This window comes from Colias eurytheme, chromosome 15, assembly GCF_061535395.1.
Source record: "Colias eurytheme isolate Ceu_HAF_F1 chromosome 15, ilColEury1 Martin Lab GWU primary, whole genome shotgun sequence".
NCBI lineage: Eukaryota > Metazoa > Arthropoda > Insecta > Lepidoptera > Pieridae > Colias > Colias eurytheme.
The window spans coordinates 7,001,846-7,024,807 of record NC_142994.1 but is presented as its reverse complement, the minus strand read 5'-3'; the positions used below and the strand labels follow the sequence as shown (position 1 = coordinate 7,024,807).

Genomic DNA, 22,962 nt, shown 5'->3' with positions numbered 1-22,962 from the left:
AACTCGACTTATGAGTGTTGTTTCAAAATATTACTATTGGAATTCTGTCAGTATTAGTAGACTTTACAAAAATGATTGTATTGTTTACTGTAGTTTGTATTTATATTTTTTACTAGCTTTCCACCCGCAGCTTCGCCCGCGTAGTCAAAGAAAAACCCGCATAGTTCCCGTTCCCGTGGGATTCCCGTTATAAAACCTATCCTATTTCCCGAGGTAAAAAGTAGCCTATGTCCTTTCTCGGCTATCAAAATATCTCTATACTGTAACAGACAGACAGACAGAGTTACTTTCGCATTTATAATATTAGTATGGATATTTAAATGTTGATTGTTAATGGAATTTACGGGACGACGTGGTCGCTAAGCGACAAAGTCCCTTGAAATATAAATAATAATAAAAAATATTAGTAGAGATGGAAAGAATAGGTCTTGTAAAGTTATGTATATTATTACTTGTATTTTTTTGTTCTCAATGCTTTTCCTCTATCAAAATATATCTTTTAAAACCTGAAAAGTTTAGGAGCCTATTGATTGCTTGTGAATTTCTCACATCTTCATGTTATCACGTATTTGTGATATTATTAAGATCATTCTAATGAAAGACGTGTCTTGTTACCATAATATTAATGTTAAGCCATCAGCTGGCTTTGTAACAAGCTTTTAGTTATTATTGCTTCGAGATAAGATAAGAGTACTATTTAATGTAACTTTGACTGGATTATTTACGTATGTGAATGTTAATATTTAAAAAACGAAGATTCATAATAAATAAAATTAAAATTTGCCTAACTATTTACTTCAAGTAAAAATATTCAAATTAATAAATTAAATTAAATTTTACTGTAATTGGATTATTAATGTAGTTAAGGTAATCATATTTTATATAAAAAATACTAAGATTGACAAAAAATACTTTAAAACGATTTTCTATCATAAAAAAACATGCATAGTTATTTAATAAAACAGTTGGATACTTTATTCAATTGAAAATGCTCTAAGCAATCTAGTACATCCTTAAAGTTACCAAATATGAAGTTTGAAGTTCGTAAAATGTTTTGTAGCTTGCGAAATACGAAAAGTCAACTAACTTTGGATCCGTGGAGTCAAGACTGACCTTTAAGTTAAGCTTACGAAATTAAATCAATAAATGTTGTAAAGAAAAAGATTGAGTAGGACAGCTGTTTACTTGACTTAAGGTGAAACTCTTAAAAGTTTTGTAACAACGTAGAAATAAATATGAGTATTTCAAAGTGTAGACATTACGTACAAAAATTGGTCTTGTTTAATTGTTTTACTGTTTTAACATAAAACAGAGATACATGTTTACAAATTTTGTACATGTAAATTTTTATACTGATAGTAATGTCTTTGTACTTACTGTATTATATCCATACAATAATTATAATAATGAATAGGCAGACGTTTGACCACGATCCCACCTGATGGGAAGCGGCGATGTGGTCTACTTGGATGCACGTCTGCCTAGAAGAAGCCTGTTCACCCTCGATTTGAAAAGGTCCAGATTGTATTGTAGTTATATGCATATTTGAACTTGCGTGACATTCGTGCCTAGTAGGTACAAAGTGATGTATATGACACCGACACGTATACAAAAATAGGCACAGACAACAAAATATGAAATACGAAAATAATTCTGAATAAATGCGGTTAAAGTCTTTATGAATATTCAATAGCTTGAGCATTGCCATTTTAAACTTCGAGATTTCTGTTAGCGCTCCACGGCAGTAAATTCCAAGAGATTTTATAACTTAATTAATATAAATTTATCGTCGCAATCGAAAAAAGAAGCAAGCTTCATATTTTAACAGTTGAGCTTCGTAATTTTTTGGGACCGTATTTTTTACTTCATTAATCTTTTAGAATTCATTTACAAATAACTCAAATTCAAACTCAAATTAATTAAAGACACGATTTTTAAATCTCCCATTACATACATAGTGCAAACTTGTTTTGAGAAAATAATCTTTTTGTCATCAACTTAAGGTTAGTATACCTACTAGTGGAAGGTACCTACGTCCTATTATTTAAAGATAATTATTACTCGTTTTATTAATATTGAAAAGTAATATTCTTTTTCATTTAACTACGAAATAGCACAGCGTATTATCACTATCCATTTCATTCATTGGCATTGCATTTTATTGTCACTCAAACGGACGTGCAATTTACAGTTCCTACTTTCCTATTGCATGTTTTACCAAACAAACCGAATTCAGTTTTAAATTGGAAATGCGCATGAATTTTATAAAATAGCTAGGTTATCTAGTTAAAATAAAAATTTTATGGTTACTTACTTAATTTTTCGAATTCGTAATATGTATTTGAATGGAAAAACTTGGCCTCTATTGTGAGTTAAATTTTATTTAGTGCTATTCGAATAAAATATTTTTGGAACTTGTTTTGTTTATATTGCACGCCTCATAAGCGAAGCGTTGAGGTGGGTACTACTGTCACTTCGCGCAAAAAATCTGATTTTTCAAACTTAAAATGTCTTTATGTATCATACATTGCACTTGTAAGATAATACATACACACACATATTAAGAAAAAACACTATTTTTAACGTTCATGATATTTTTGATGTCATTTTTGTTATTTAAACTAGTTAAAAAACAGTCTAAAAAAGTTCTGTCTTGGACGTCCGTGTGTCTGTATGTGCGGATCCTTTTTCTTGTTAACACGATAGCGACCGAAATACTTTACTAATCGAGTCTTTTTTTTTCTCTTACGCTTGAGTATGCTCAGGAATAGAACCCTTTCATTTTTCAGGGTCTGATTCGATGTGGTTTAATTGTTATTAAATAAACAAAAATAATAATTAATAAATATTTATTAAAAAAAATTATGAGGCGTGCACTTTTGGATTTTCCAAATTATTTTATAAATACGTGTAGTGAAGACATTTTGACATTGTAATAAGTGAACTTTTTCATTTCGAGTGTAGGTATTATTTACAATACGCCATTCAATCGAATGACATATAGAGTTAATAATGAATGATTCGATCACGAATCGATTCACGTCCCCGTAAATACATACAAATGCCTAAGACAAATACGTTCAAATAATAAATGAATAAATCACCGATGCGTGATACATTTATTTGTTTCTGTCTATAAATTTTAAGGTGATGAATTATTTTAAAAATGTTTTCTCATAAAGAACGTGGATGTTTTACATAATAGGGATGCTTGTGAATTCAATTTAAGTTTGGTGAGATCAAAGTTTGTTTTCAGTACGCATCGCTCCTACGGCCGCCGGTCGCTGAAGGCTCGTCGGAAGCTATCGACAAGGTGGAGTGGAAACAGGTGAGGTGCCATTTATACACTAGCTGCGTGCCGCGGTTTCACCCGCGTGACTCCTATACTGTTGGTCTTAGCGTGATGATATATAGCCTATAGCCTTCCTCGATAAATGGGCTATCTAACACTGAAAGAATTTTTCAAATCGGACTAGTAGTTCCTGAGATTAGCGCGTTCAAACAAACAAACTCTTCAGCTTTATAATATTAGTATAGATTCATACAACGGTTTCGGCTATCGATCGTTTGTTTTATTGCTTGACGAGCTTGAGTATACCATTCTCAAGTGTTTTACTGCTAATGGGTTGGCACGGTAAACCGGCGGTTTTGGATCAGTAATGGTTCTCACGTTAACGTAAACTTTACGAGATTATAAATAATTGTTATACCGTTGTAATTGTACGATTGACATAAATATTATTTTATGAATCGATGCGCATTTGTGTGAGATAAATATCTGGATATATGGATAAATATCCAGATAAATAGATCGTAAACAGTGAAAACTACCATGTAACTTTTCTAGAATGGATAAAGTTGGTCATAACTACAAAAATTTTCACATTTGTTTCAATTCAATTCGATTTACTATAGTTCTCCGTCGCCAAATTTTGTAAGTTATTGGAGAACTGTCATAGTTTCCTATGCGATTTGATGTGACGTCATTGTTGTTTATTCGTTCCAATTAATAATCATTGAATTTAACTTTTATGTAATAGTCGGAAAAATAAAATAAATTGATACGCAAAGTGGTTTCCCTGGTAAATCGTTGATGTTCCATTTCTATGTTCGATCGCCTATTATAATAAAAGTCACATTAAGGTCACATCAAACCCAAAAAGTTTCGAACTGTTCATAAAATACGATCGCTCTTGTTCACAATTCACACTTTATTGATGAATGATGGCTATCCTTTTTCGATGAAAATAATTAAATCGTTCGTGTACATACAATAGGCACACCGCTGACGTAACTGAATCACCGTTATTTAAATGTATATAGCTTGTACGTATATGCATGGTGTTTATAATAGAGTTATTGTTATGTTCAGCGAATCGTGTTACGAAATCAAGCTCGTTAACTGGTTCTCCTCTGAGATATTCATCAATCTATAAACGAGATTACGTTGCTTGATTGCCAACTCAGAAGTCGTTAGCTTTTACAGATATTATTTCAATATGGCATTTAGAAGCGGGGCACTTCTCGAGACGAAAGGTCTCTCGCATTTTTAAGAAGGATACAAATTGAAATATGAATAATACACCTGAAATCAAGAGAACTCTCTCGGTTGTGATCATTATTATTTATTTCGAAAGTTATTTCAGATGTTTCATTTATTGATCTTGACTCTTGAGTGGTATTATAATTTACATACTGTACATTGACAACCTCATTAGTAAAATGTTTAACGCACAATCTAGTAGTTAGCAGTATCCGGTAAAATTTGCAAAAAAAAAAATTTGGCCACTACAGAAAATCGATCAGTGTATCCATCCTCCTCATGGATACATCACTCTTCTGATACATGATATATTCATAGAATTAAAAAAAAAAACTTGCTACATTCGAAATTATCACATTTGAACAAAACATTTCGCCCAGATGTCTCAACTCTCATCTCGGGAAACTCATTAACTAGTATTCCTTTACTTGCAATCTTAACGCTCGTGAGATAAGTTACTCTAAAAGTAAGTATTACCCCGTTTTCCCATCTCTCTTTATCGCCAGATCTAAGGACTGAGATCGTTTACATGAAACTTCATCTCACATCGAGCGGGATGTTAATGGAATTTTCTTGATGAACTTGCCGTAACTAGATATTTACGTAACTATAGGTATTATATACCCTGACGATGTAAATATATAGAGCATCGTTAATTGTTTAATGGGTTTTCTAAAGTAAGAAAGTTTTGATTGACTGTACAAGTTCCAACTTTCGGTTGTGGTGGAATAATAGTAAACGATTAGACAATCCTTTTTGGTTCTAGAAAACATCATTTCATTTTCTATTATAGACATACGGTAGAAGGTTCAAAATATTCAATTTAAATAAAGTTTATGTAAAAATGTATAGAAGCGAGAGATGACTTTGTCACCGAATAATATTTTTCAGGAAGTTGGGCGGCGATCCACTACGGACGTTGGTACACATGTCGAATTCGTTATGGAATTCCAAATACTAGTTGCTTGAAATCTTTGCTATCCGAGCCAGAATCTAATTTGAATATTTTCAACTATGGACGCAAAATAAAGTAACTTGACTATAAATGTATTAAAATTCATTGAGTTTTTTTTACAATAAAAACACTTAGAAATATTAGAAACCCTTCATATATGCTGATATAAGGGCAATTAAAAGTAATTACTAATTACAGCAAGTTTTAAACACACATTAGTCATATTTATTTTATTAAATAAATAGGGCAAAAAACACGCAACTCACATGTTATTTCATAAATGTCAAAGATATCACGCATGCCAATGAAAAAATAACTTTACGAAATATGTTAATAACAGCGAAATTAATGTCTCAGTTGACTTACACAACATTTTTAACATTCAGAATTAGAGGTTACTGAAAAAATATATTTATGTTATATAAATTTATAAATATATATTTATGTTATTTTAATCTCTACCAAAGCTTTAAAATGCAAATTAAAAAATATCATACATTTTCGAATAAATAATTTTTATGCTCGTTATCAAAGAAATAGGTAAGACCAAACATAAACTAAGTTTAAAGCTCATAAAAAGATTTCAGTATGGAATCAAAAGCTATTAAAAGAAAGCTAAGGTTTTTATCTTGTATATTTCCATCAAAATCGTTGATACTTTAATAACAAAGTGAGTTGTGATATTGTAACTCAATCTACGATATTGTTCGGTCAACCAATTTTTGCGGCTCCATCTCAGAGCCGCCATAATACGATTTACTTAGGTTGCGTCGCTCAATGCGACTACGGAGCTTTATGAATAACTTGCCCTCTTGGGATAGATTCTTCTCGCAATTTGTCCTCCGTGACAGACACTTTGCCTTAACTAACTTTACTCAGAGTGCCATTTCATAATATGTACCACCATAAATATAGAGTTCAGTGTAAGCCTATGAGGTTTGAAATGTTTTACAATACTATAGTCCTTCAAATCCTCTACCATATAAATTGATACTGTGTAATACTTTCGACTGTGACTTAAAAAAATACATAGTTCAATCATAAATTTATTTTTATTTGAATTAGATGCACATTATTTTTCTGTCATATTTCTTAACACTTATTACGGTTTATCTAGTATGGCACATTTCAAACAAATTATAAAAAGCGGGTCAGTTATTCGCGTACAGCGTTCACGTCGCAGACATACCTTCGTTAGCAAACGAAACACGTGTCAGGTTATTTGACATCAGTGTCTGAAAGACTCGTTAACTTGTAGACGTCATTCTTATCCTTCGAATTACGAATCCACTGATATAATGCCTTTTTGTTGAGGTGGCAATACTGCATAATGAGGCTGGAATTAATTTTAAGAATACCGTCAATCAGTGAGATGATTCTTCTATATCGTAGCGAGGTATACCTACCATTTTGTTGTAGGTTTTTGGTCTTATTTATTTTTGATTCGTGAGGAATTAGGATAATCTTGTTTGGAAATTATCAAGTATTTTTTATCTCTGATATTCTACGTAGGGCCGATTTTCAATCTTTGGATAAAACTTACCCGTCCAATAAAGCTTTACACGATAATATTAAAATACCACCTGTATACTGTAACACGGGCAATTCGAATAAATTTTTTAAATGGCAGTTATTCGAGGAATAAATTTTAACCTAGGATTGAAAAATGAGCCCTTAGAAGATTCAATTTCAATGTAGAGCTTTATTTGGAATTAGTTCGTGCAAATATTATATGTATACTAGCCGCTCCGCGCGGTTTCACCCCCGTAGCTCCTCTCCTGTTGTTCGTAGCGTGATGATTTATAGCCTAATAGCCTTCCTCGATAAATGAGCTATCTAACACCGAAAGAATTTTTCAAATCGGACCAGAAGTTCTCGAGATTAGCGCGTTCAAACAAACAAACAAACAAACTCTTCAGCTTTATAATATTAGTATAGATATGTACTTTGTACCGATCTATGACTGCTGACTGCTTGTTTTTAAAAATTGTAATTTGTGACACTGTTAATTCTTATTAGACTGATAACAATCAGTATAGGTAGGTATGTGATGTGTCATTTCATTAGGTAAATTAAATTTTAATTTATCATTCTTACAGCTATGTAATTATAATGTTTCTTTGAAATTTCCAGTAAATTATAATTCAGTTTTATTACACCCAAGAGACGAGCATGTTATGGTTTTAATAAAACGCGTCGCGTACTTATTGTTTATGGGTACGTAATAAGGCATATAATTGCTGATTAAGATCTTCCAACTATGAGCGCTGGTTGTGATATGGAAATCAAATGGGTTTAGGGAAATAAGTTATGAGATTATTGGCTGGTGGAAACGAAAATAAGCGTCACAAAACTTGGTATTACGACTAGTACCTAGTATAAGAACTTATTAACTTTTTCAACGTAACTTACCACTTTTCGTTTTGCGTAGGTATTGATTAATATTATATTAATAATTAATTCTTAAGACTCTCCTTGTTTCAAAATGTAATTTTGCATAAAATGTAAAGTTAAATATGTATCTACATTTTAAATATTCGTAATAGTCATTTGAAAGCCTCCAAATTATAAATATCTACGTAAGTGCATTTAAAACATTGATCAAAACAGAAAACACAAAAAACACATTTACACTATAAATTAATTTATACGTTTTGCTTTTTTTCCTTTTTCCAATATATTTACTTGTGGCAGGAGCCTTCATTTTGTAATTTAACATTCAACGGCAATCGCTTCTCTTGGTAATGAGGTCATCATTTCTGAATCTACTGAATTGATGATTTCTGTTTTCCATTTTCCGTTTATATTTATACTTTCTATAAATTATAGGTACAAATATATTTTTTGATAAAAACAATTACTTACCATTAAATATATTCTATAGAGACATTACATCATACACATCTAAGTCGTCATGTAATAAAAGGAATTAAATAAATAAAGTTTCTATATAACGCTAAATTGATATTTTAAATTGAAACTAGGGCAGGGCGGGCGGCACCTAGTTGATAATAATAGATAATGGACATACTTTATTGTTTATGTCACAATTAGTCTGCTATTTCCCAGCGACACAGTACAACTACAACGTGAACATTTCACTTCAATTGATCAACATCACACTGTAACCGAGTTGCTTTCAAACAAACCATCGCTATTTGCTACACAAACAGTTCTAGACACTACATTCTCAATAACTAATTACTGAAGTTATTTCTTGGGTTACGATGATTAATTATATCAATATCAATATCGATAAAATTATTCACATGTAACATAATAACCTATTAGAACATTTCATTTAATATTAGGGCGGGGAATTCCTTAACCTTGGAATAGCTATTTATTTCAGCTCAATACTAATATTATTAGAACATTATGAATCATTATAAATATATGATTCGTGAATAATATTTTCGTAGTCGGTACTAAGCTATAAAGTATTAAGTCCTCGATAGACGTGACCAAAATTTAATGTTTTAATGTCATAAATATAAAAATACGATTGCCTTTTAATGTTGAGTCATAAAAACTTTGATAACGGACACTTCCGAAATGAAAAAAGTTTTATATCTGCAAATATACGTATTTATGGCGAGAGTGAAGCTAACGATGCGACGAGAAAGATTCTATTTATTCTTTTATTCATGTTCCCATTCATCGAGGAATCATTTTTCACGATTCTATTTATTAAGGCGAGGATGAATCACGAAATACGAATAGCCATTTTCAGTTACATTTGAGAGTACGGGCCGCGCACCCCACGTGTTATCACGAAAATAATTAGCCAGATAATTGTTTTTCATGCATGCAATGATGTTTTGTTTTTCATGCACATCGTTTTAATTATTTATAAATCATCCGTAAGTAATATAGCAAGAATTGAACAATGCGTCACGGTGGTAATTATGATGGAACAAGCTCAGATAAGCCTTCGATTAATTATTTTGCTCGAGATTGGCAATTCGGTTCCGACGGACTTACATGTAATGAAATAAAGGGATGTATTCATAATTTATTTCTCTAATTACGCTTTTATACCACCTGTCCTATTAGGTATTATGACCTATTAACTTTTTATAAAAATTTGTGAAAAAGGAAGGAAAATAAATTTTATGTTCCATAAATTGACGTAACAGTTTTGTTCAAAGTCCTTAACTAGTATGGTTGCAGGTGAGACGTAATTAATGTGTGTCGAGCTCTCCTCCAATTTATACAGCGAATTAGTATGACGAGGAAAACTTTCATATACATATTATATTATAACTCGGTGTGTTGATTCAACAACTAAATTACGATGATAAAATATGGCTGCTATTGAAGCCTTCATGTTTAAATGTGTTAATATTATAGGAGTAAACGCGAGTAAAATTTCACCCAGATAATTAAAAATAAGATATAATTAAATATCGTTCTGATTTAGAACAAAGTATTATGAGTTCAAAATTCGGGTTATAATTAATTAGAAACATTTTATTTAAATATATTTATTGAATTAGAAAATTATTAAAGAAGGAAATATAATGTACCCTTTAAGTTTCTACTTAAAATCTCTTATTTACTCGAATTTAAATCAATAGAATGTCTGTGGTCGGACGGTGTGAGACGAACGCGCTCCGTGTTGCGGTCACTATCTTACCAGAAGGAACTTTTATAAGTAGGTACCTAACAACCTTAAAATAAATGATTGATATTTTTTATTGTTCATCTCTTCGTCTAGGTGTTCGATATTCTGTGGTCGGATCCGCAAAGCATGGGCGGGTGTGTGGCGAACGCGCTCCGCGGTGCGGGCACTTACTTCGGACCCGACGTCACCGCGAGCTTCCTGCAAAAGAACAAGCTTAGTTTCATCGTTAGGAGCCACGAGTGTAAGCCTGGAGGTTATGAACTACTGCATAGTGGGAATGTGAGTAATACTGTTAGCTGCTTTTTCAATTCAATTTATGTTTGTAGCTTTTAATAAGATTAAGTTTTCTGTTTTAAATATGTTTTGAACAGCCTTAAGTTTTCTTTCAATAGGTGTGTCCAATAGATGTAGTAATGGTACTTTTTTAATATTTGAGAGATTCTGGTAGGTGTTAAATTATGTCTTATTTACCAGGTCATCACCATATTTTCGGCGTCCAACTATTACGAACTGGGATCGAATAAAGGTGCATACTTGAAGCTGCGTGGAAATGCGCTTGAGCGTCAGTTCGTTCAGTATACAGCTGCAGTTTCTAGAACAAGACGACTGACCTTTAGACAGAGAGTTGGGCTGGTGGAATCATCAGCTATGAGAGAACTGCACAGTCACATAGTAATGGCTAGAAGACAACTAGAAGGGACCTTCAGAAGCATGGACATAGAGAACACCGGTGAGTTTTTTTGTACCAGTTGTTTCGAGCAAGTTTATAAAGGAAGTAAAACTTTGAGAGATATCACAATATAGCTTGTATAAAAGTTGGATATTTGTTGTTGTATTTTATGCACAAACACAAAGTTTATGTTATCGTATTATGTCCATAAACAATGATATCTCGTGCGAAGCATACTAAAATATTTTACTGAAGCTATTTTTCTCCAAAATGTGTGTTCGGAATTGAATTCATTAGTTATCTTTTGATTACGGTGAAACTTTTGGATAAAATTAATGAGGGCTATCTGAAAATGTCACTCATCTGCGCAAAACTTATTGAAGTATTTTATCTGATGTCCGATCGTTAATTAAAACATTATTAACGCTAAAAGGAATGTAATCCAATAAGGTTTTGTCTTTATTTATGTCTTTTATCCAGAAATATATTATAGTTTAAATACAATAGGTACAATAGGCGTATCAATTTGATTCAAAATTAAATTGAATTTAAAATTGAATTTCCATATTGAATTCCATTGCGATTGAGAAAAATTCTTGACTGTGAAAGTGGAAATTATAAGTTCGCAATGCAAGTTTCTTTAAAGAACGCAATGGTTCCTTTGCACAAATATAATATTTTAATTTTCTTTGTCTTGAGATAGCAAATTAAATTACTTCTCTCGTTTAAAATCTGTTAAATTATCTCGTAGCATTTATTAGGAAATTAGATTACAGTCAGATGTTGTATCGACCCATTGTTTTGTTGTTGTTCGAAACGACGCATTGTTATCATTTCACGTCATTATAGCGTCATTATAGTTTCAATTAGGTAGCTACAAGTTAATTGACAATACCTACACTGAGTGGTTTATTCTGTATAAATATCACAGGGTTAAATCAATACTGTTCCCCGCTTACATGTTACAGTCTACGCAGCAATTCTTGTCTTACGATAGTAATATATCACATATTATATTACGGTTTGGTTACGTGTTTTTACAACGTAGCTCTTATATATTTACAGGTGTAGATGTTAAGTGAATATTTCCTCCTATAACTGTGACAGTTCCTTTTTTTTTCAAATACATAAGTCTTTTGCTTTATGAGATTTTAGCATAAGAACAAGAACCTTGGGAGCTTGGATCATTTTATACTTACGTACTTATTGTTTAAATGAATCATCGATTTTCCATGCCATTTCCCATTTTGTTACTAGAAATTCATACCCTAACTATACTTAAATATAAAGATTCAAATAATACGATATCTATTCCCAATAGATTTCGATTTGTTTGACTGACCAAGCACCAATGTTATTTTAAAATGGATTCTATGCTCATGTCCCTTAGGTTTCATATCGATCAGCGACTGGTGCACGGCCATGGAACAAACGACACACTTGGGGTTGCCGTGGCGAATGCTCAAAGACAAGCTGGTGAGGACCGACCCGGACACGCGTCGTGTTAGATACATGGATACGTTTGATTTGTCCGCTAATGTAAGTTGTACAATATTCTTAATTATTTATTTATTTAACAATTTCATGTACCACGCTAATTAAAAATGATGACTAGTAGATATAGGTACAATAAAGGCTTTTATCTCACCTCATCAGCTCTAGATAATTACTTATTATTATCAAGAACTAATGGTAATGAAATATAATGCATAAGGGTTATTTCAAATGTAGAGTAATTCTAATACGTTTTTTTTATAAGGATCGGATAGATATAGTGAGGAAATAATAGGTTGCTTATTACCTATATCATTTAAATTTTTTGTAACAATTATGTACTTGCAAAGATTAGATACATTTTACACTTTTGGAATGCCAGCAGGGTACGCTATTCGCAATTATCCTAAAGGACCTTATGTATAAATGAAATGGTGGCAATATTTTCATCAAGTTGATATGGGACGACGTGTTTTATTCGTCGTCTTATTTCAGTTTGGTTTATGGCTTATACATAGAGATAGGCTACCACTGCTCTTACTTAAAGTAAAACCGACATCAAAAAAAGATTCTCAATTCAACTGTATTTTATTTGTGACTGCAGAACTTTGATCCGATTTTGATGATTTAATAAGTGAAACTTCTTTAGGTGCGTTAAGACTTAAGAGTATAATTTCAAGGTCACGTGGCAATACCGTCACGTCATGGAGTAAGGTGACGATTTTACTATCTTTGAATCTTGTCAAAAAAGTTTCACACGCTCTTTTTACACATACTTACTTACTTACTTAATTAACTAATAAGTGCCACATTTAAATTTCGTCCAGTTCGGGTTTCTAAATAGTTGCGATTAATATTATATACCTATTGTTATCGCATACTTATCAGAAGGCGTTAGTTAAATATCAAGATCGATAGACATGACACGCGCGACGCTTGTAGCATTTGTAGTTTGTACTAATGACACGCTCACCCGTCACCAAACGCTGCTATGATTAGCGTGGGGTGTTATTGTTTAGTCAGTAGATCAAGAGCCAAAGACATATTATTTGTCGAGATTTAGTGTATAAACTGTAGATTAATTACTCGTACTAGCTTTGTCCGCGTAGTCAAAGAAAAATAAATAGATTTCTGGGATGTCTATCCTATGTAAAGGACATCACTCAGATCTCAAAACATCTCTGTACCAAATTTTACCCAAATCGGTTCAGTGATTAATGCGTGAAGAAGACAGACAAAGTTACTTTTACAAAGACAAAGTTATAAATGTAAGTATTTATCGTGGACCGTGGTACATTTTCAGATATTCTGTTAAGTGTATAATTTACTTATCTAGTTACATAATAAATCTAATACATATTTACAATATATTTGTAACAATATATGCCACAATTTCTCGTACACTGCAAGACTGTAAATGATCGGGAAAAATGTATTTTCCGTGGGTGGAATCTCATGTTTCTTGACAGATGGCTCACTTATTACTACGCGTTTACAGTCGTTCATCGGAAAACAGAAATATGTCACTATATTCGATATTGTCACAATAAAATAATAATATGCTGAACGTTTTAGTAAAAGAATTTATATATAACATAACATACAAATTCTCTATAAAAGCGAAAGCAGCTCTATCATTAATAAGTGACAAATCTGGGATTGATGAGCAAGAATTTAAAGATTCTAATTAATTTTTTAATTGATTCTAAAATAACTTCGTTTTCCCTAAAGTTTGAATAAAAAGGGTTTTACCAATTTTATTCGAATGTTCGTTTGTAAAAAAACAATGGATAAAAAGGAGTCGAGATGATTCTATAGTCAGAGCTACGAGAGCACTCATTTATATCGATTCGTTTCGCCAGCTTTATAATATTTTCCACTGTTGAATGCTTCTAAAGGAAATGAGTTAACTGAGCGATTTATGAAAGATGTAAAAGAGCATAAAGATTGGTATCGCAATTCGCAATATACCTTTTGCATTATTGAATACCACTTTATATCAGGTGCCATTATTTTATCGGTCATAAATATAAAACATTAATTGAAGCTGTAAGACCCATTTAATAAATGTAATTTAAAGTGGAATTTTGATATTAACTTAATTCTAACTCCTTCCATGTTTTCAGATCATAATATGAATATTATGTTTCTTTCGTTTGCAGAAGTTTGGTCGAAAGTCCGACACTCAGACTGTAGTTGAAACTCTGTATAAGAACAAGCAAAGTTTGGAAGCCATATTCAAGATTTTAGATAAAGACAACTCGGGTAAGACTCTTGATATTTCAGTGTAATGAAAGTTAGTCAACTCAGTGTGTGATTAAAGGGATTGATTATGCAAACAGGCAGAGTTGACAACGTTAAACCCGCCCTTGATTGTAATTTTGACGATGTAATTCACCAAGACTAAATTTTATTTTCCGAGTATCACTACAAAAGGCCTGAATTATTTGTCCTATAAAATTGTTTTCACGGAAATTGTTTATAAAATAATCAATAAATTAATTTCACTCAATTAAAATCCTTTTAGTGCCTATCTTTCTATTAAATTCTTAGAAATTCTCTAATCATTAACAGGATACATAACCCTCGAGGAGTTCTCAGAAGCTTGTCAACTCATCGGTAAGTACATGCCGAACCCTTTGACGCAAGAACAATTGGTTGACATTTGTCGGCTCATGGACATCAATAAGGACGGTCTGGTCGATCTTAACGAGTTTCTAGAGAGCTTCCGTCTGGCTGAAAAGAGTTTGCATGAGGAGGAACACCAATTAGCCGAACTTCAGGCCACCTGACAGGAGCTAGACCGCTATCCGAGCAGGACAGCGGTCGATAAAGATGAAACTGGCGTCGAAATCGAACTACTCAGAATGGACGATGACTTCAAAAGACCGACTGACAATAGAAGGGTTAATATCGCCGGCCAAAGCTCTTCGGGGCAGGAGGAAATAGCGCTAATCGAACGCGTCGATACCCGACGGCCGGGCCTCCTGGAAAGCGACATGTGAAAGTGTACTGCCGATTTACATTTTTAAAATTTACGCTTTATTGCGCTATCGGATTTAACACCTATCGGGGGCTTATTGTGTCATTCATAATGCATATCGCTTGAATTTATTATTCGATTTGAAACGTTGTGTAATGTACTCGTAGACAGATCAATTTTTTAAATATAAGATTTAGTACATCATGAGTGGATACATAATGTAAGTTACATTTGTCATTTTTGTTTGAGTAACGTAATGAGCCCTCAGTAGTGAAGGTTTCAATTATGTAGGTAGTTGCATGCTGATTAGAAAACAATATTAAATTCTTGCATTTTCAATCGAGCCTAATTTTCTTGTTACATCGAGTTTAAACCTTCCTAATTAATTATAGGCTTGCATTTTAAAATATTTGCTATGTATTAAGAATAAATATATTACTTGTATTCTTATTGTCATCTAGCGATAATTTATTATTTAGCTTTGATAAATATAATACTGCAATCTTGTAATATAGGTGCCCCATAGTTATAATTTCTTGACCTATTTCTACAATCTTCACGTAGCAAAATATTAAAATTTTGTAGACATAACAGTTATCTACTCTAAATTTCGTATACCTAGTGTCATTAATTTTAATGGAATTATGTATATTTATATGTATTATAACTTACGTATTCATTTTAGGAATATTTAAATATCAGAATTGTACGAAAGAACTGTTTTCACAATATTTAATGTTAGCTAAATAAAAATTACCTACGTAAATATTTTATTTCCAATTGGTGCCAAGTTTATAGAAAAAATTTATGTTTTGTTATGATAAACATCATTTTATCAATTTTTATAACATTATTAACCATGGGAACAAACATATTGTTTGAAAAACATATTTACAAAATATATTTATTGCGATATTTTTGTACTTAATTAAATAAATTATATTTAGATACAAATGCTGCTATTTATCTTAAAGATCTCTTTGTATTTATGAAATATTATTCATATTCGTAAAATTAGTTGGTATCGTATCATCTCAGTTCCTTAATTTTATTACTTACATAGTACTACATACTACATAGACTTACATAGAAATAGTTACTATACAATTTTAAAACGCATTAGCCATTAAAAAAATGCTATCGATGCTATATCTAGTCGCAAACCTAGTCTTGAAATTTTCGTACATATCTTTATATTAGAGTTAATCATTCCAATCTATCTAATAAAATGTCATTTTCCAAATTACAATTAAATCTATATTGATACACTTTTTTAGAGAATAGCGTTGTTATATCGCTCAGGAGGCAGAAGGAATGAAGAAATATATCGTATAAAATATGTATTGAGTATAATTACTAAGTTACTGGGTTAAATAGATGTACCTATTTTTAGTTTTAACCACAAATCCATTTCGGCCAATCATTTAATGAAATATTTGCGGCAAAAAGCATGTTAAGTCTGGTTTTACTCATATTACTTTTCTTATATTATATTTAACTGTCAATTATCGTAGTATAAAATTATTTAAATTTAATATCTATACGACCATTTATCGCGAAATAATTTTGTATGAGTTATAAGAGGTATAGAGAGAATAGAAGAGAAGAGCTGGAGTTATTCTAGCGATATAACCGTTTTAATCTTTACATCTGCACTTTCTTAAACTATTTACTGTAGGTTATTGAAAATAAGGGAAAAAACGCATGTACCACATTATAACTGTGAAAAATATTCGCTAATCTCTTCATATTATGCGTAAAATGTTTTTGTTTATTAAATTGTGATACTGATCAATTTGTCTTTTATTTCTAAAACCTTATATTACAGCACCTTCTTATCACACACATTCATACTTTTATAAATGTAAATCGTTAAGAGTATGTAGGTACATATTCTAAGATACGGACGATTTTGATTTCCTGCACTAAAATCATCCCTCAAAACTGAAATTCATAATATTATTTCCGCATTTCTCCTCTTGAATAGGTACTAAAGATTATCCGTTTTGTAAACGATGCCGTCGCACAATGGATAAGCCAGGTACACAAGCAATCTTTTGTTAATAAAGTGGGGAAACTGCTATGATTAATGACCGTCCGAGCTCGACAGCAGGTTGCTTTAAATATAAATAACGAGAGCCTCGAACACTCCACTTTCCCAGATGTAAAGGCCACGTGCACTTAAAATTTACTTAAGCCGCCGCTATTCAAACAAGATGGAGATTATGACGCCGCCGTGGGCCGGTAACGTAATATTAAAAAGACTATGTTATTAACAATGATGAAAGCTTCGTTGAAAATTTATTAATGTGACATTTTCCTTTGTGCTAATATTACTTTCGTAACAGTCCAGACTCCTGAGACATACCTACCCAAAACAAAGCCCGTGGGAAGCAATTTGAAAACGTTAATGTAAAATATTACATGTCGTCTTTTCTTTCATGTTTACAAAAATATGAAACAATTCTGCCTCAGTCAGCGAGTTCGTAAAGGGCAAGCAAACACATTACAATCAAATATATGAACATACCTTAACAATAGATTTTCTTTCTACATTTTCTTTCACTCCATTCGTTTAAGATCTTTCATATTCAAGATGAAAGAGTCTGCCATTCATATATAGAATCAATAGAACGCACCTGCCATAAGAGTTATTTTCGAAATGAGTTTGCTGATTGATTCCTACAAATTAAATTTCGGCTTCCATTAAAATTTTGGTAAACACGATTAAGTTTGAGAGTTTGAAAAAGATCCACCTCTTCTCTCATTTAAAGTAAGACTTCACTTCTTTCTTATTTCAATAGCAGTAATTTGAATACTTGAGTAAATATACGAAGCGGTAGATTTAATTTTCCTTATAGGCGCATTCCAAAAGTGCTAAGATCTAAATAAATTGAATTGCTGAATGATTATGAGGATCAGATGCAAATGAGGAGACAGAGAGGAGAGCGGCGATTTAATTTCAATCAAACTTGAAGCCGTATATATCCCGAAGAAAATATTTTAAGTCTTACAACGTCAAACAATGGACGAAAAGAGAATGTCGTTTAAATGAGTAGTCTTCCTCTAATGTTTCTGAAGCTTTATGCTGAATAAATGCGCCATAAAATTTGCTATTGTTCAGAATAAGTAATCTCATTTTCAAGATTACAGTTATCTACTCAGAAAGATATTCAGTTGTGCATTTGATTGCTTAAATTTTTGTATTTTCTTCACGACACTTATGTAACTATGTATTTCGAAAAAACGTGGTAGGTATTACGACCGCGACATCGTAAAGACGGCAATCGCCTCAAAGCTTAATGTTTTCCAATGTGTGGTTAGCAACAAAAAGTACCATTTAGTAATTGACTTGATACAATCCACTTAATTACTTTTGTGTTTTGGATTTACTACGAATTAAATTACGAAAACAAAGTGCGTACTATCAAACAATAAACCGCTGGAACTTTATGGAAATCTTTATTCCAAACATGGCCTATTCAGAAGTTGTATCGTAGCAAATAAGAAAGTTGTACAATTTTCCAAGAATAAAGCATTTATTATGAATGAGCAATACAGCTGAAAGCTGCGACTAAAGCGTATATCTATGACCATAATTTCGTTTTGTTAAATTATTATTAGTGAGCAAAATGACAGGATTTGCATTTTTCCATCGCGTTTAAGATGAGATTTTTTACTGGCAATCGTACTTTTTTATTAGGTCTATTACTTTTTATGTAAAATCTGGCAGAGAAATAATATGTATCAGAATCAGGAACAAAAATTATACGTTAGGTAGATAAGTTATAAATTATGGTTATATGTATATTGTAATTTTTCATGCAGTGAATCTATTAATTTTTCTATAAATAATAATAATAGTAAAAAAAAACTAAAAAACACGCTTTTTATAGAAAACCGAACTAAAAAATAGAAAATTTTATCAAATTAGTGTATTGTCATCGGTCCTCAATAAATCTACAAAGTTTGAACGAAATCTGGCCGTTTAAAGTGGGTCCAAATCGCGCCCAAAGAAGTCGGTTACAAACATACAGGTGAAGCTAATATAAAGCGTGTAAAAAGAGACAGTAATTAAAATGTATACCTATAATATTATCAGTGATATCGTTAAAGAGTCCTAGGGTCTACAACCGCTCACCCCCCCAACCGAGCGCCAGCTGACGTTCACGAGGCTTTATAATACTATACTCTCATGCGTCTGACGAATTATCTCTTGAGAGGAAATAATGAACCAAATTTGCACCTGGCTCCCTAACCATACGTATTCGTAGTTATCTAGCTGTTTATGTAAAGTTTAATTAATTATGTAAATAGTTAATGCGCCATCTATAGGTATCTGTAATAAATATTCAAAATAAAAAGCATATTAACATTTAACGAGCATGAAGTTTGGGTAATAATTCATAGATGGCGTTTACAGCATTCGTTTTAAAAGTTCGTACTAGCTTGTTTCTGTAAAATCAGAGGGCGCTTTTGAATTCATCTTGTTCTCTAATTATAATGTATAGATGGCGTATGGGTAGTCGTTCGAAAATTGAGTTCATTTTGATTATTTACTAGCTTTCCGCCCGCGGCTTCGCCCGCGCAGTCAAAGAAAAACCCGCATAGTTCCCGTTCCCGTGGGATTTCCGTGATAAAACCTATCCTATGTCTCGGGGTAAAAAGTAGCCTATGTCCTTTCTCGGGTATCAAAATATCTCTATACCAAATTTCATGAAAATTGGTTCAGTAGTTAAGGCGTGATTGAGTAACAGACAGACAGACAGAGTTACTTTCGCATTTATAATATTAGTATGGATTATATTTTTTAATTATATAATCTCTTAAAGGAATTTAAATTATCTAACAAATCTTTTACTTTAATAATAAGAGTAGTAATGCGGTTCTCTTTCTTTTTCAAATCAAGGCTCATCTGAGAACTTTTTTTAAGTTTATCAATGTACTGAAAAGTTATCAAGCGACGGCAACAAATCCAACAAACCAAGAAACATAAAAATAAGTTCAGCATTCTATGCAAAGGCTGAACTTAATGTTTCTAATATAGGTAAGTGGTGTAGTTACACCAACTTAACTCGAATTGCTTTTATTTATTACCTTGTTTATTTCTGTTTATTATAATTAATGGGTACATGATTAAAATTATATACAAAGAAAGTGACTGTATACTATATTAGGTGGCCTTATCACTTAGGTAGGACGAAAAAAGGCAAAGAAAAAGAAAGAAAATAATATTATAGGGTCTTTTATAGCAGTACCTTTATGTTTCGGGATAGCAGTTTCGATCAAAAATATCTTAGAAGGCCGAATCAGCCATAATTCGTTTACATATTTCTGCAGATATTTCGTTCTGGTTTGTTATTAATTATGCCAGGTACACAAAGTCACGTACAGCCACGAACTTGACTTGTAGACCGAGCTTTTGGGCAGTTTTGTCTATAGCAAGATATGCGTTAACAGCAGTAGAGGATCACTGCTGGTAGCGTCCTCCCGATCCAGGTCTATATCATCCGCGTATCTCAGTATTTGTATCTATTCGAAAAATAAAGTGCCCGGTACATTAAATATATTTAACTAGATACAGGTATTTATTATAAAATCGAAATCGAATGAGAAGAATCTATTTTTCATACCCATCAATGATAAGGGTAAGGCAAAACGTTTACTGGGTCAGCAAATATATTTATTATCTAATGTCTTCATAACGTATCTATAAATATAGATTTTATCATCCTTTACTGGTTATAGCATAATATAATATAGTAGATAGCATTTGGTGTTTCCGGTAGCTGACTATAAAATGTTTTTAAAATTGTAGAGCCAGTTTATATTGCAGCAATTATATACTTAACACGATCGAGTAGATATTCTGCATAGTAACTTCTTTTTTATAATTAATATTGAACACTGCAATCGCTTGTGATAATTCGACTTTTAAGATTGTTTGGATGGGTCTTCAAAACATTGCCACAGAAATCACTAACCGATTTTTGCTGAAATTATTTTCTCTGAGATTTGTTCTGCCATTTAAAAATCCTACAGAATTCATGTAGGTCAAAATATAAGTAGTTATAAAAACAATCAAACGAACATTATGGCAAATTTTTTTGCTATGTTTTAGGTTGCCGCCACATAATTATCTTAACCGTAGCAATATTCCCTTATTAGTGGTCAAACCGATAAACTGCAAAAAGTGTCTGTTGTCCAAACTATAGACATAAACGATGTTATATTAAAACGCCCGGCGGTGCTTCATACTTATTTTGATAATTTATAGCCATTTAATATCGATACCCGACCAGATTTGATTATTAGATGTTAGGTTTTTTGTGGAGACGCCATGGATCGCGTGTCGCGTGCGTTCAGTTTTTTTTCGGTTTACATTTTAGGGTGCCGTATAAAAACCGTAACTGGCCACTGACTACCGGAATATAATTTTTGATAATTTCGTAAATTATATCCCATCGTTTAATATTGGTAAGGTAGCTACGACTTTGTTATTATAGGTTTGAGAAGACTGCGTTTGCTTAATTTGCCTACTATTGATCTACATAATATCTATAATATCTACATATTTTAAAATAATTTACAAATTATATCAGTTTTAGTTTGATTGTTTATTTATAAATTGTAAAATATGATATGTTTTGAACAAAAAATAGACTGGCTAAGTTTGTAACGTTAAGCATAAGTAGGTAACTTAAATTAATAGCACATTGTTCAAAGAATCACTGTCTCATAATTACAATTATGTTGTAATTTTATAAGGTCTTTGTTCTTCCGTGTGCACAATGTAGACATATATTTGAAAGGTCAGTTATGAAATTGCGCAGTCGCGCGCGCGTCCACACCGCGAAACATGACCTACACAGAGCTGCGCTTACTTGTCTTGTAATTAAGCGCTTTGGTTACACTTCTCAAATTATATCTCATTTTTAGTCAATTACACATAATGTAACTGCAATAAAATGTTCCGCTTATAACCAGTACATACTTTAAAGAAAAAACGGTGAGTCCGAAAGTGGAATATGTAATCAATGTCTTAACAATAATCGTGAATGTTGAAACTGATCATCTATCTAAAAATTTGTCTATTGACAAAAGTTATCCCATTGAGTTACTTAATCCGTAGATAATACTGATGCTGCTGAACGAACCTGGATGAAATTTAGTGCAGACATCGGCTAGTTTGCGAATTATTAATTAACTTTTACTTATAAATAAAATTATAATTGTATAGTATAATTCGGTCTGAGTCGATAATATAGATTATATCGGTCTTCAAACTTAAAACTTTCGCTACATTAAATTCTTCATCGAATAAAGATAAGTTTGACTTGTGCTTTTTATTCAGACAAAAGCGAACATAATATATGCGTGCAAAGAGAAACACAATGTAACAAATCTATGTCCTATGAGTTAAACAAGTAGTAAGTTCCGTTTAATTAAAGGCGATACAGCGTTAAGAAGTATTTTGATTAAGAGTCGAGGTTGTTATTTCAGTAAAATTATAACTCGAATGTTCTATCATGTTGTATCATGTTACCATCGCCCGATGCGCCCAGTAGCTATGCCCAACTGATGTATTTTTTTGTCTCTTTTCTGACAGATCGAATTAAAATAAACGCTCCGATAAGGCGTCCTACAATATTATCATCCTGTATTTTGTTACGTGAGCGTGTGATGGCAG

General features: G+C 32.1%; 1 protein-coding gene across 1 annotated transcript in view; it reads left to right on the top strand.

Moving 5' to 3' along the window:
• rdgC (retinal degeneration C) overlaps positions 1-17,067 on the top strand; it is a 45,064-nt gene extending 27,997 nt beyond the window's left edge. Inside the window, exons 10-15 of the mRNA XM_090110119.1 lie at positions 3,257-3,328; positions 10,219-10,404; positions 10,600-10,855; positions 12,186-12,334; positions 14,452-14,554; positions 14,864-17,067. Of these exons, the coding sequence (XP_089966245.1) occupies positions 3,257-3,328; positions 10,219-10,404; positions 10,600-10,855; positions 12,186-12,334; positions 14,452-14,554; positions 14,864-15,081 (984 nt within the window). The 3' untranslated portion in view covers positions 15,082-17,067. The remainder of the gene's footprint in view (positions 1-3,256; positions 3,329-10,218; positions 10,405-10,599; positions 10,856-12,185; positions 12,335-14,451; positions 14,555-14,863) is intronic.
• Positions 17,068-22,962: the final 5,895 nt, after the last annotated feature.